The sequence below is a fragment of the Pangasianodon hypophthalmus genome, chromosome 2, assembly GCF_027358585.1.
Source record: "Pangasianodon hypophthalmus isolate fPanHyp1 chromosome 2, fPanHyp1.pri, whole genome shotgun sequence".
Taxonomy (NCBI): Eukaryota; Metazoa; Chordata; class Actinopteri; order Siluriformes; family Pangasiidae; genus Pangasianodon; species Pangasianodon hypophthalmus.
In genome coordinates this window covers 264,740-280,000 of record NC_069711.1, presented here as the reverse complement: position 1 = coordinate 280,000, position 15,261 = coordinate 264,740, and the positions used below count along the sequence as shown (strand labels likewise).

Below are 15,261 nucleotides of genomic sequence, written 5' to 3'. Positions count from 1 at the left end.
CTCCGGATCCACTATAACCCTGAACAGGATAAAACACTCAGTCAGTAATGAATGAAACCTTACCAGAATACAATCAGAATTAATACTTTTATCTTAATCCATTAATTTTCTACTAAAAAAGTTTTATACCTTATATTTCTGTTTATCATGGTGTCTGAGGCATGCTTCACTTCTGAACAGCATTCATTTGTGTATCAGGCGCCAATGAGGATGTCCGAGTCCAAACTGGATGACCGCAGACTAAATGTTTCCAAACTAAGTCCAAAAGGATGTTTTAAGAGATAAGAATAGTCAGTCTAGATTTAGAACCAAAAGCAAAAGTGAGATGACACTAGCATGCTACTTGGGATCTGTTTTCTGGATGTCTGTATTAATTATGATCACTTCACATGGGATAAGTGGTTTGTATAAATCACAGAGATGGGCATGTCTTCCCATACACCTCTTTTTAATGTTGTTATTATAAGTGTTTCTTATGCAATGGCTGCGCAAGTTGTAGCTTGTTGTAGCTTGTTAAGACCCTGCACCGGGAGTCTGTAAAGAACAGCGCTGCAGTCGTTGAGTCCAATAGCTTGATTACTCCAGACTCAACGACTGCAACGCTGTTCTTTACAGACTCCCGGTGCTACAGCTGGGGCGGGTTCTCACCCACACGAGACCACGTGAACACGTCACACCCATACTCCAAAGCTGTCCTGCCTGTACAGACCGCAAGTGAAACTTCATGTTTTTACAAAAATGTGCAACAATCTTTATTACCAACAAAAAAAAAACTGTACTCTGGAGCCAAGGATCGATGAAATGATGAAATTTTCCTATAAGTTTATATCCCTCCTTAATCAGAATTCTCTCCTGGACTCATTACGCTACATTCTGGTGCACACTGATCTACCAACACTACTGAGATGCTGTCGACCTCCTCATGTTTACACAGATGCACTTTTTATTCCATACTAACTGCACTACTGTCTACACACAGAAATCTATAGGTGAGGTACTATCTCCATTGCTAGTTGTGTGATTTGTGTCTTATTTATTTAGATTGTTAGAAATTAGCCAGGCTTGTTGAAATAGGCCTGGTCTATAGAGTTAGCTGGCTTTATGGAATATTCCCCTGAAATGGTTTGGAATAGCACATTGTTACTTTCCACACTGTCCATTAGTTTGATAGTGATGAAAACTCCACTCTAGTACATAGCAAGGAATATTAAGAAGCGTATATATGAATGATTTTATAAAGTGGATAACAGATCCAGTTTGACCCACTATAATATTTAGAATAAAACTAGTTCATTTCCACACTTTCTGGTGAAAACTGCAGCGTGTCTTCATTCTCCGCTGTGTAAATGTGCTTGTGTCGCTGAAAAATTCTGTGTGTACTAAAGCTCTTTCCACACTCCGAGCAGAAATACGGTTTCTCTCCAGTGTGAACGCGTTGGTGTGCTTGAAGATTAAACTTTTGTATAAAACTCTTCCCACATTCGGAGCAGCAGTATGGCTTCTCTCCTGTGTGAATGCGCTGGTGCTGTTGGAGGTTACTCCTCTGTGTAAAACTCTTCGCACACTCGGAGCACTGATACGGCTTCTCTCCCGTGTGAATGCGCTGGTGCTGCTGGAGATTACTGCTATGTCTGAAACTCTTCCCGCAGTCTGAGCAGTGATACGGCTTCTCTCCTGTGTGAATGTAGAGATGGAGCTGAAGAGTACTCCTTTGTGTAAAGCTCTTCCCACATTGCGAGCACTGATACGGCTTCTCTCCTGTGTGAATGCGCTGGTGTAACTGGAGATTGTCCTCTCGACGAAAGCTCTTCCCACACTGTAAGCAGTGATACGGCTTCTCTCCTGTGTGAATGCGCTGGTGTTTTACGAGACGACTGCTCTCAGTAAAACCTTTTCCACACTCTAAGCACTTATACGGCTTCTCTCCTATGTGAGCGCGCTGATGTTTTATGAGACGACTGCTCTCAGTAAAGCTCTTCCCACAGTCTGAGCACTGATACGGCTTTTCTCCTGTGTGAATGCGCTGGTGCGCTTGGAGAGCTTCCTCCCGCCTGAAGTTTTTCCCACACTGCGAACAGTGAAACGGCTTCTCCCCTGTGTGAATGCGTCGGTGCTGCTGGAGATGATTGCTCTGTGTAAAACTCATCCCACAGTCGCAGCACTCATATGGTTTCTCTCCTGAGTGAATGCGCTTGTGTCGCTGGAGACTACAGTGGTAATTAAAGCTTTTACCACACTCCGAGCAGCAGTACAACTTCTCTCCTGCGTGAATACGCTGGTGTATTTTGAACTTATTCTTTTCAGTGAAACCTTTCCCACACTCTGCACAGTGATACGGCTTCTCTTCTGCGTGAATCAGCTGGTGTCTCTTGAGCTTATTCTTTTGAGGGAAACTCTTCCCACACTGCGAGCAGAGATACGGCTTGTCTTCTGCATGAACAAGCTGGTGTTTTCTGAGATAACTGTTCTGACTGAAACTCTTCCCACACTGTGAGCAGTGATGAACTTCCCTCTCCACACTAACACTGTTAACCGATGAAGGCAAAGAATCAGACGACATTTTGTGACTACTGGACCTTCGAGTGAGGATCAGATTCTCATGGATATGCTTGTCTGACTTCATCCTAGTTGGATTTCTTTAAGTTCTTCTTTATGCAGCAGGACATGTAGGATGTGTAGGACAGAGGATAGACGAAGAAGCCTTTATTTGGCACATATAAATTACAGTACAGCAAAATTCTTTTCTTTGCATATCCCAGTCTGTTAAGGGTCAGAGTGCATGATAAGGTGCCTCTGGAGCAGAAAGGGTTAAGGGCTTTGCTCAGACGCTCGATAGTGGCAGCTTGGCGATGATGGAGCTTAAACCTCTGACCTTCTATTCAGTAATCCAGCACCACCACCGCCCTAGCAGAAGACCTGCAACAGGACAACACTCATTAGAAATCTCGATCAGAATAAGGGAAAATGATCAATGGTTCAACATTTTTGACCCTAACCCTGATTACATTCTTTCAGAAAAGGCCAAGAGCAATAACGTTGATCCATGTGAATTATAAATTTTTAGGCCAATTACCACCACAGCCACCCCGTATCTTTATAAAGGAGTTCCTAGAAAAAGTTATAACTAAGCAGCTGAAGTTTAAACAACACAAACATTAAATGTTTCCATCAGGATTAAGACTTTATTCACAATACTACTAGACATAGTTACGCACGCTGTCACCGTAAACAACCTCCTCGCTGCATTTCAGCTTTTCTTCATTCATTATTCCTGATAGAATTTAGGTTAATGCTCAACATTCTTACACTTATACACTGAAGACGCATCACTTTACACACCTTTACACACTTTACACACACTTTACAAAGACTTTACACGCGTCTGCCATGTTTGCAGGTTGAATTTGGCGAAGCAAACTGTCACAACTCCTCCTCCTCCCTCGTGCAAGGAGTTGTGGGTAATTTTAGCTGAAAAAGTCTTCACGGATCCACGCCTCGAAAATCCACCGGAAATAGTCGACCATCCGGGTACCTCTGGGATCCTCATTTCAACATACTACGATTTGGGACACGATCATTCTAATCTCGGGTACTGTTTAGGACGGATTGTAGGTGAACTGAGACGCAGCACTTGTCTCATGTCTAAAGCCAACCAAGTTTTTTCTTTCTTTCTTGGGGAGAAATACACAATGTAACTGAATATTAATTTAACTTAAACTGAGATATGAAAAAATAAGACGTAACTCAGTTTACATTTTTATTCTGTATTTGATTAAATTTGCTGCAGATGCTCTTTAAAAAGTTAAACATCTTTTAAAACAGGTTTCCTTTCCCTGTGTTCACCAGTAACAGCTCCAGGAAAGTAAATATTTCCCTAGAAAAGGAACTGCCTCTGAAGTACACCTTTACACCTCTGTATAAACCTGCTGACATGGAAAAGTCCATACTGCACTCTGTAAGCAAAACTAATCCTCAACCACAGTGTAGAGCAAAGTTTAACACAAATAAAACTCTATCTGATCAGCATCACTTTAGTAATTAATCAGTAATTATCTGCACACACTGTAAGCTTTGACTAGGGCTGAGTCCCAAATGAGAGCTGATTGGATATCTAGTGCACTACAGAGTGTGTAAACAGCACTATCACTATTTTCTAGCCTGTGTAGTGCACTAGCATAGGAAGTAGAAAGCCATTTAGGATTGTTAGCTTGTTGAGTTGAACTTACCTTGAGCTTGAGCAGATGGAAGTGTGGAGGTAAAACCCTGGGAGAAATATCTGAATGGAAAGATGATTAGTAGAGTCGGAGAGCTCAGCTCATCAATCAGCAACACTGCAGCACGTCTTCTTCTAGTTCTGGGAATGTGGGACATCTAGACGCTCACAGCGCCACCTACTGGAGCTCTGTGCACTCACTCATCACCCAGGAACAAAGAGAAACTACAACTAAACTCAACATTTACACTAAACATCACACACACAGGAGTGAAAGTGTGTAAAGTGTAGAATAAAGCAGTGAAGCAGACTGTCTCTTCCCCGGGCAGTAGAGCTCCTCATCACTATAACAACATAAAGCTGATTTACTGCTGAAATAAAGCCCCAGAGAGCAAACAGCCATCAGCACACTGGATCATATTTCTACTAAAATTAATCTAAATATTGCTGCTGATTGACAGTTAGGATCTGTGTGAGGTGAGATGTTTTAATGGTTAACAAACAGAAACTCTTTTGACACAGTAAATGATTTAGCTAACTAACTAAGTAACTAAGTAACTAACTAACTAACTAAACTATAACCCAGCTCTGGTTAGTCTATATTACTAGAGTAATCAACAGAGTGTCCCAAAAGTCTGCATATAAAGGGGAAATGAACATTTTTTTAGCAAAATGTCTTCTCACAGCTGGATCAGGAAGCTGTGTCACGGTCGTGATGGACTTTATCAGAGACATGGTGAACACATCACACACCACACTGCCGCCACACTGGGAGTGAAAGCTGGGAGAGACGACTCTGTGTGTGTTTACAGAGAAACACCAATGATGTAGAGGATGCTTCGTAAATAAAGTTACATTCTGCTAAAAAGTGTTAATGTATGGAGACTTGGGACATGCTGCATTATCACACAACATCCATACACATGCAGCTCGTAATGCTAAACCAAATTACTGTAACAGACAGGAACTGGCGAAAGAAACAGCGAGAATCATAAGTACAGATTCTGATTATTACTTTCTGTAAAGAGGCCAAAAGTATATATTATTTAATCGATTTCAAACCAAGAGGAGGAAACAGCCAGCAGTGCTGAAGAAGTCCATGAAGGTGTAAGATGTGCCAGTGTTTTAATGATCTGTTAGGTTTAAAGGCACTTTAGGTCTTTCACTAACTGAGGTAAATTTTCCCCAAAAAACAGATTTGGGCAAAATGCAACACATCTTTTATTTTTCCTTTTATAAAAACAATTATAGTGTTCTAACAACTGTATAATCTCATTAATCATACTTGAACGGTCAGCACATTTATTCACAGATCTGACGAAGTCCTACTTTTTTTTGTTTGTTGGTTTTTATTTATTCATTTTCAAAATGTAAAAGTTCATTCACAGCTGTTCAAAGTATAATAATTACTCATCAACTGTTTGAGCATGCTTGGACCAAAGTGGGAATGCATTAATATCATTTTAAAACATCTGCCCCTTTCATATGTGAACCTGAAATGGTTTGCGTTAGTACACTGATACGTTCCACACTGTATAAAAGTTCATGTTTTACACTGATGAAATCCTCACTGCCCTCTAGTCCAGAGCAAAGAAAATATAAAACATTTGATAAAGTGGTAAAAGATCCTATTTGAGGCCAAAACAGTATTTAGAATGAAACTAGTTCATTTCCACACTTTCTGGTGAAAACTGCAGCGTGTCTTCATTCTCCGCTGTGTAAATGTGCTTGTGTCGCTGAAAATTTCGGTGTGTATTAAAGCTCTTCCCACACTCCGAGCAGAAATACGGTTTCTCTCCAGTGTGAACGCGTTGGTGTTCCTGGAGATTAAACTTTAGCATAAAGCGCCTTCCACAGTCTGAGCACTGATACGGCTTCTCTCCTGTGTGAATGCGCTGGTGCTGCTGGAGATTACTGCTATGTCTGAAACTCTTCCCGCACTCCAGGCAGTGATACGGCTTCTCTCCTGTGTGAATGTGCAGATGAACCTGGAGGTTACCCCTCTGTGTGAAGCTCTTCCCACACTGCGAGCACTGATACGGCTTCTCTCCTGTGTGAATGCGTTGGTGGTGTTGTAGATTACTCTGGTTACTGAAACTCTTCCCACACTCCAGGCAGTGATAGGGCTTCTCTCCCGTGTGAATGCGCTGGTGCACCTGGAGACCAGTCTGCTGACTGAAACGTTTCCCACACTCGGAGCAGTGATACGGTTTATCTCCAGTGTGGATGCGCTGGTGTTTCTGAAGATTACCTCTCTGTGTAAAACTCTTCCCGCAGTCTGAACACTGGTACGGCTTCTCTCCTGAGTGAATGTGCTGGTGTCTCTGGAGATTATTCTGTTTAGTAAAAGTCCTCTCGCACTGTGAGCACCGATACAGCTTCTCTCCTGCGTGAGTCAGCTGGTGTTTTTTTAACTTGGTCTTTTGACTGAAACTTTTCCCACATTGTGAGCAGTGGTGACTTTTTCTCTCCACACGAACACCAGTCACTGACGAGTGCAGAGAACCCGACGACATCTGGCTGGACCACTGGTGGGTACCAGACTGTCATGGATGAGCTTGCCTGACTTTATCCTAGTTGGACCTCTTGATGTTCTTGCAGCAGTACATTTAGGATGAGTAGGAAAGATGACAGCATGAGAGGACTTGCAAAACGACACCACTCTTCAGAAATCTAGATTAGAAAGGGGAAATGGTCAAGGGTTCAGTATTTCTAACAAGTAAATCATTTTGCTTGATTTGACCTGAAATTCAGAGCTACACGAGCTTGATGAAAGGCAGAGGCTCTGCAAAAATGCTGCAAGTGACTGTTACCTCAGGTGATGAGACAGAGACAGGTGTGTGTGGCCTTAGGACTGTAAACACTACGAACAGTTTTACACTCAAGTCTCCATCACTGAACGGTTAATAACTTCAACCAAATAGACTTCATGTTAAAACGACAATGAATACAAAAATAACTCTGATGCACATATTTATAAGTTGCTCTTAAGTTCCTGGTTACACAATTAGCACTTTTAGACCATGTAGTACACAGTTACAGAAGGGAATGATTTATTATCGCACTATCCGTGTCACCCAGATGAGGATGGTTCCCTTTTCAGTCTGGTTCCTCTCAAGGTTTCTTCCTCATATCGTCTCAGGGAGTTTTTCCTCACCACCATCACCTCTGGCTCGCTCATTAGGGATAAATTTATACATTGATATCATGAATTTATATATTTCTGTAAAGCTGCTTTTGACAAGGTCTGCTGTTAAAAGGCTATAAAAATAAAACTGAATGAACTGAATTGAAAGTGATGATCAGCATTTCCTGCTGTAAACTTGTATTTCTTCAAAAATTAGCTGTAATTCTTTTTCCATAAGTAGAGAAGATTATAAATGTAGAGGTAAGCAGAGCGTCTTTCAGTGGAACTGGAATGAAATCTTTAAATGCAATGTTCTACTTGTTCACTTTTGGGGGAATTACGAGGACTGACTGCAAAAAGGAAATATGTTTCAGCTCAGAAGAACCTGTAGTTTCCAGAACTACATACAGCAGAAAAAGTCCAAATTTGACCACGATTTCAGACTACCACGTGTCTGAAACTTTTTGGGTTTGTTCTGGTGGCGACACAGTATTAAGTTTCATTTGCTCAGGTCTTTAAAAAGGTGTTGAATTTGATTTTAAAGAATTCTGTAGAAACCCTGTTCTGATGTCCCAGAATGCCCTCATGACTGGCTGACCTTCAGGCTCTCCCTTTTATTTATTAATTTATGTTTAAGCTCCCATCATACCCAACCACGTGTCCTCTCTGTCTGTGACGCTGTGCTTTCACTGCGGCTGCCCGGCGTAATGCTGGTGTGAGACACACTGCGGGGAAGCCTCATGCTCTCTGGAGCTGCTTGATTGATCCTGGTGCTCTTCTCGCCTGTTCTGCTCCTCCTGCTTCTTGTTTTAGTATATTTTATTTTTTATTTTTAAACATCTGCACTTGTGACTCACCTTCTGCTGCTATGGACAATCTCACTGGGATACAGTAGAATTTTTCACCATCTAAGAACGGATGCTATGATCATAAAGACCGTCAAACACTGGTGACTTTTTATGCTAAAAGTATATTACTCTGGAGCTGTGCACATTATATTCAGTAAAAGCAAAACAATGAAATAAAGAATTGAAAGAAAAACCAGCTATTTTTCAGTGGAACCTCCTCGCAGAGTTCTCGCAGGGCTGGTTGGTTATCAGAGGTTTATAAATCACAGGTACATACACAAGTAGCTTTCTATTTTGCGCCATTCTCACCTGGACAACACGTACCCACAATACCACGAGGAACAAGACTCGCCTTCGGACAAACCAAGAAGTTGTCCAGAGATAACTCTGCATTCACAACACCAGGGTGACGTTAACCTTTAAAACACACCTGTAAGTAATGTTCATGAAGACAACGTACTCCCTGTGGAGCTGAATGTCACGCTAGGGGTTGGGATCCAGCGCATCTGCTGCCACGGTGATGACCTACGCCACCCAGCGCCCCGGCTTCCCTCAGTGCCAGACGAAAGGGCGGTCTGAGGATCAGACGGACTCTGCAAGTTGCATCGCAAATTTTGAAAAAAGTCGCAGCAAAATCAAGTACTTTTGGCTGCAACCATCACAAAACCCTCGGTGAATTCCTGTAGAGACGATCAGCAGGTACCTTACACACTCAGGCGTGAAGAACAAAGAGGATTATTATTTCTATAAAAATGTGGCATTATGAAATGAAATTAGTTGTTTGGAAAAAAAAAGTTTGAAATTAAACCTGTTATGAAATAAAAAGAACTGAAATGTGGCATTTGTTGTGAAAATCACATGATGACATTTTATAATAATGAGATTAGTATTAATTATTTATTGATGCATTTATATATATTTATTGGTGCTTTTTCTCATTTTATTATTTATACCATACACATATTTATTTAAACAATTTCAACTAAAATGGCACTGAATATGAATTACATTTCCTCTGAATGGCTAAAACCAGATCATTCACCTCAGTTTGAGATTTTTAATGGTTAAAGGTTTTAAAGGGTTTTAATGTTCCTGTGTCCTGCACCTGTTCTGCTCTATTTAAATTAAAATGAATAAAACTCTATCTGATCATCAGTTTAGTAATTAATCAGTAATTATCTGCACACACTGTAAGCTTTGACTAGGGCTGTGTCCCAAATGAGAGCTGATTGGATATCTAGTGCACTACAGAGTGTGTAAACAGCACTATCACTATTTTCTAGCCTGTGTAGTGCACTAGCATAGGAAGTAGAAAGCCATTTAGGATTGTTAGCTTGTTGAGTTGAACTTACCTTGAGCTTGAGCAGATGGAAGTGTGGAGGTAAAACCCTGGGAGAAATATCTGAATGGAAAGATGATTAGTAGAGTCGGAGAGCTCAGCTCATCAATCAGCAACACTGCAGCACGTCTTCTTCTAGTTCTGGGAATGTGGGACATCTAGACGCTCACAGCGCCACCTACTGGAGCTCTGTGCACTCACTCATCACCCAGGAACAAAGAGAAACTAATGCTGATTTACACTTTGTTCTTGTAATGTGTAGATCAGAAATCAGGTAAATGTTTGGTAAGCGCATGTGGTGTATTTACTGTGAAGATGTGTGGAAGCTGAAAGTTCATCCCAGATAACCTGAACTGCTTCATCCCAGGGGCTTCATCCCCATGTCGGGATCTTGTGATCTCCCTGGACATCAGATTGCAGCTTCAGTCACTGCACGTGACCTTGGAGTGACCATGAACAATCAACTGTCCTTCTCCTCTCACATCACTAATCTAAAGCGCTCATGTCGATTTCTCCTTTACAACATCAGAAGGATTCGTCCACGTCTTTCCACTCAGGTTCTTGTTCAGTCAGTTCGAGACTGGACTAGTGGCAGCTCTTCCTCTGAGCTCCATTTCTCCAACTGGTTTTCAACCTTCCTAAGTTCTCCCACACCACCCCATCGCTACGCTCCCTCCACTGGCTTCCTGTAGCTGCTGCATCAGATTTAAAACACTTACTCAAAGCTCTGTTCACACCTCGCACTGCACCACGCTCCCTCCGATCCTCTGTCACTGCTCCACTGCTCCCTCCATCTCTCAGGGTACAAGCAAGACCTGCATCAAGACTCTTCTCTGTTCCGGCGCAGAGGTGGTGGAATGAACTTCCCCTAGACGTCTGAACAGCTGAATCACTGGCTTTAAACGAAGACTAAAGACCCGCCTCTTCCTGAAGTACTTAAATTAGCACTTTAACTTTAAAAACTGTGTTGTCTAAGTGCTTTTCTTATTATATTACCTCGTAGCTAGTGAACCAGTACCAGGATGTATTTATTGATAAAGACTTCTGTAAGTCGCTCTGGATAAGAGCATCTGCCAAATGCCATAAATGTAAATAAAAGTTTAATAATGCTGAATAAATGCTACTGATATAATAATGACACCATTTTAAAAAACAAAATATAATTTATTTTTGTTCATATCCAAAGCATAACAACAATTATTCAGCAACTCTTTGAGCATGCTGTCTCGGAATTCCAAAGATATGAGAACAGATACACTATACAGCCAAAAGTATGTGCACCCCTGACCATCACACCCATATGTGCTTGTTGAACGTCTCATTCCAGATTTATTCCCCGTGTGTTTGCTGTTATAATGAGCTCCACTCTTCTGGGAAGCTTTCCACTAGATGTTGGAGCGTGGCTGTGGGGATTTGTGTTCATTCAGCTACAAGAGCATTAGTGAGGTCAGGATCTGTATAAATAGTTTCATAGCAATGAAAAATCTACTGCTCCATCTATTACATAGAAACAAATATACAAAAGTTCCAAGAGATTTGACAAAAATATTATTTAGAATGAAACTAGTTCATTTCCACACTTTCTGGTGAAAACTGCAGCGTGTCTTCATTCTCCGCTGTGTAAATGTGCTTGTGTCGCTGAAAATTTCTGTGTGTACTAAAGCTCTTTCCACACTCCGAGCAGAAATACGGTTTCTCTCCAGTGTGAACGCGTTGGTGTATCTGCAGATTAACCTTTTGTGTAAAACTTCTCCCGCAGTCTGAGCAGTGATACGGTTTCTTTCCTGTGTGAATGCGCTGGTGTCGCCGGACACGGATCTGGTCACTGAACCTCTTCCCGCAGTGTGAGCACGGATACGGCTTCTCTCCTGTGTGAATGCGCTGGTGCTGTTGGAGATTCCCCTTTTGGGTAAAACTCTTCCCGCAGTGTGAGCAGCGATACGGCTTCTCCCCCGTGTGAATGCGTTGATGTTGTTTGAGATTACTCCTTTGTGTAAAGCTCGTACCACAGTCAGAGCACTGATACGGCTTCTCTCCTGTGTGAAGGCGTTGATGTGCTTGGAGATCGCTCTGCTGCGTAAAATGCTTCCTACATTTTGGACAGTGATAGGGCTTCTCTCCCGTGTGAATGCGCTGGTGCACCTGGAGACCAGTCTGCTGACTGAAACGTTTCCCACACTCGGAGCAGTGATACGGTTTATCTCCAGTGTGAATGCGCTGGTGTTTTTGGAGATTGCACCTTTGTGTAAAACTCTTTCCACAGTCTGAACACTGATACGGTTTCTCTCCTGAGTGAACGCGCTCGTGTCTCTGGAGATTACTCTGTACAGTAAATCTCTTCCCACACTCTGAGCAGTGATACGGTTTATCTCCTGCGTGAATGAGCTGGTGTATTCTGAGCTTACTCATATGAGTGAAACTCTTCCCACACTCTGAGCAGCGATACGGCTTGTCCTCGGCGTGAATAAGCTGGTGTTTTTTCAGATAACTCTTCTGACTGAAACTCTTCCCACACTGTGAGCAGTGATGAACTTCTCTCTCCTCATGAGCACCACTAACCGACGAGCTCAAAGAACCAGGTGACATTTTGTGATTATAAGACATTTGAGTGGTTAACGGATTCTCACTGATATTCTTGTCTGACTTCATCTTAATTGGATTTCTTGATGCTCTTGACTTGAATAAGTAAATTTAGAACGGATAGCAAAGATGACATCAGGCGAAGACTTGCAACAGGAAGCCACTCATCAGAAATCTAGATCAGAAAAAAAGTGGAACGGTCAGTGGTTCAATCATTTTAACAAATTCTCCAGTTTGCTTAATTTTATACATTGAAATTCAGAGCTAAACACCAGTTTTCAGTTTCAATGAGTTACAACAGTGACATCAGCACATAGTGGTTTGTAAATAAGAGTGTTGTACCAGGAAAAATCCAACTTGAAAAAGTCACAAGGATTCAATTCAATACAACTTTAATCTCATTACATCAGCACAGCATAATATAAAGCTCTCATTGTTCTCGCCGGAGAGACACACAACAACGCAACACAACAACGCGAAGTGTACTACAGGGCCGTATATACACGAAAACAAACAGGACAGTGACAGACAGTGCGAGACAATACACACTGCGATACAGGACAGAAAGCCAGTACACAGTGGGATACTAGTATATGTATGTAACTGATCCAGGATTTTCACACACAGCAGTCTGTAGAGTTTACACAAAATGGTGCGAAAAACAAAAACCACTGAGTGAGCGACAGTTCTGTGGGTGGAAACACCGTGTTGTTGAGAGAGTTCAGAGGAGAATAGCCAGATCAGTTCGGGCTGCCAGGAAGTCTACAGTAACTCATATAATCACTCTTTACACCCGTGATGAGCAGAAAAGCATCTCAGCACACACAACACATCAAACCTTGAGGTGGATGAGCTACAACAGCAGAAGACCACATCAGGTTCACATCTGTTGTAGCTCATCCACCTCAAGGTTTAATGTGTTGTGTGTTCTGAGATGCTTTTCTGCTCACCATGTTTGTAAAGAGTGATTATATGAGTTACTACAGACTTCCTGTCAGCTCAGACCAGTCTGATCATTCTCCTCTGATCTCTCATCAGCAAGGTGTTTCAGCTGCAGATCCTCCGCTCACAGGATGGTTTTTGTTTTTCGCACAATTCTGTATAAACTCTAGAGACTGTTGTGTGTGAAAATCCCAGCAGGAGATCAGCAGGAAGCTCCTGACCTGCATCTCCATGAGTTTATACACTGTGCTGCTGCCACGTGATTGGCTGATTTAGATAACTGCATGAATGTTGCAGGTGTTCCTAATAAACTGGACAGTAAGTTTGTGTGTGTGTGTGTGTGTGTGTGTATATATATATATACACATATACACACTACACTGAAGTAACTGGATATTACTTTAGCTTATCAGTTAGGAACTAAATAAGATAACTGTTTAAGAACAGGTTCTTTCCTGGAGTTGCTCTTAAAATATAAATCAGGTTTCAGATTTCTGTATCGAGCATTCTGATCATAGAAAAGGTAAATATTTCTCTAGAAAAATGAACTGTCTCTTAAGTGCGCCTTTAAAAACATAATAAAAAAGTAAAAATAAACCCCTTTTAATCAAACTAACTTCACTGTAGAGTTTGGAGTTGTGCTTGTTTTGGACTCATGACGTCACAGACCAGATTAAACTACTTCAGTATCTCACTGAGGCTTATCTGATCAGAATAACATTAAAATGAATAAAACTCTATCTGATCATCACTTTAGTAATTAATCAGTAATTATCTGCACACACTGTAAGCTTTGACTAGGGCTGAGTCCCAAATGAGTGCTGATTGGATATCTAGTGCACTACAGAGTGTGTAAACAGCACTATCACTATTTTCTAGCCTGTGTAGTGCACTAGCATAGGAAGTAGAAAGCCATTTAGGATTGTTAGCTTGTTGAGTTGAACTTACCTTGAGCTTGAGCAGATGGAAGTGTGGAGGTAAAACCCTGGGAGAAATATCTGAATGGAAAGATGATTAGTAGAGTCGGAGAGCTCAGCTCATCAATCAGCAACACTGCAGCACGTCTTCTTCTAGTTCTGGGAATGTGGGACATCTAGACGCTCACAGCGCCACCTACTGGAGCTCTGTGCACTCACTCATCACCCAGGAACAAAGAGAAACTACAACTAAACTCAACATTTAAACTAAACATCACACACACAGGAGTGAAAGTGTGTAAAGTGTAGAATAAAGCAGTGAAGCAGACTGTCTCTTCCCCGGGCAGTAGAGCTCCTCATCACTATAACAACATAAAGCTGATTTACTGCTGAAATAAAGCCCCAGAGAGCAAACAGCCATCAGCACACTGGATCATATTTCTACTAAAATTAATCTAAAATATTTCCTCCTTCAGTGTTTGTAAAGAAAGAGATGAGCAGACAACCGAGTTACAGAAAGACCAGAAGTGTCCATCAAACTAAAGGATTATAACAGGAACTGGATATTAACTAAAATATTATCCACTTATTATCGACTTCCACTGAAAACCGGGGCTTTATTCCATGAAGAGATATAAGCTCAATAAAACTATATATAAAACTCAATAAGCTGAGATTATTTCAACAAGCCCAGCTAATTTCCATTACCATGGCAACATGTGCTTTTGGACAAACCTGCTCCATGTCAGATTAGCTGCGAGCGTTTATTTAATGCTTTTCACACCATTCTGTGTAAACTCCAGAGACTGTTGTGTGAAAATCCCAGGTTTCTGAAAAACTGTACCGTCATCCATGCCACGGTTAAAGTCACAGAGATCACACTTTTTCCACATTCTGATGTTTGAGGTGAATATTAACTGAAACTCTTGACCTGCATCTGCCTGATTTTACATGGGGCAAGCACACAGCTGCCCTGCGATTGCTGCCCTGCGATTGCTGCCCTGCGATTGCTGCCCTGCGATTGCTGCCCTGCGATTGCTGCCCTGCGATTGTCTTATGTATACATCTCATATCTACCAGGTAACATGTTTTAAATGTTTGGCTTATATACCTGCCCGTGGACGAGCTGCCCCTGCAGGTAGGATCTGCGAGAGACAAGATGTTTTAACAGTTAAGAGACAAAGTTTTCTCACTCAGTAAAGATTGTCTCTTTTAGCTAGCTCACAAACTAAAATTTATTCTATATTACAAGTAGCCGAAATATCAGTCTATTGAAATGTCTCCAGTTTTCTTGG

General features: G+C 41.6%; 1 protein-coding gene across 2 annotated transcripts in view; it reads right to left on the bottom strand.

Moving 5' to 3' along the window:
• LOC113545897 (gastrula zinc finger protein XlCGF26.1-like) overlaps positions 1-9,767 on the bottom strand; it is a 12,396-nt gene extending 2,629 nt beyond the window's left edge. Inside the window, exons 1-4 of one of the 2 annotated variants that reach the window (XM_053231995.1) lie at positions 9,541-9,767; positions 5,951-8,781; positions 130-2,453; positions 1-19 (exon numbers count right to left, since the gene is read on the bottom strand). The exon at positions 1-19 is cut by the window's left edge and continues 2,629 nt beyond it. In XM_053231995.1, the coding sequence (XP_053087970.1) occupies positions 1,286-2,453; positions 5,951-6,729 (1,947 nt within the window). In that variant the 5' untranslated portion in view covers positions 6,730-8,781; positions 9,541-9,767 and the 3' untranslated portion in view covers positions 1-19; positions 130-1,285. Of the gene's footprint in view, positions 20-129; positions 2,917-4,226; positions 4,600-5,950; positions 8,782-9,540 lie in introns of those variants that run through there. The other variant, XM_034299151.2, reaches the window with a different exon arrangement.
• Positions 9,768-15,261: the final 5,494 nt, after the last annotated feature.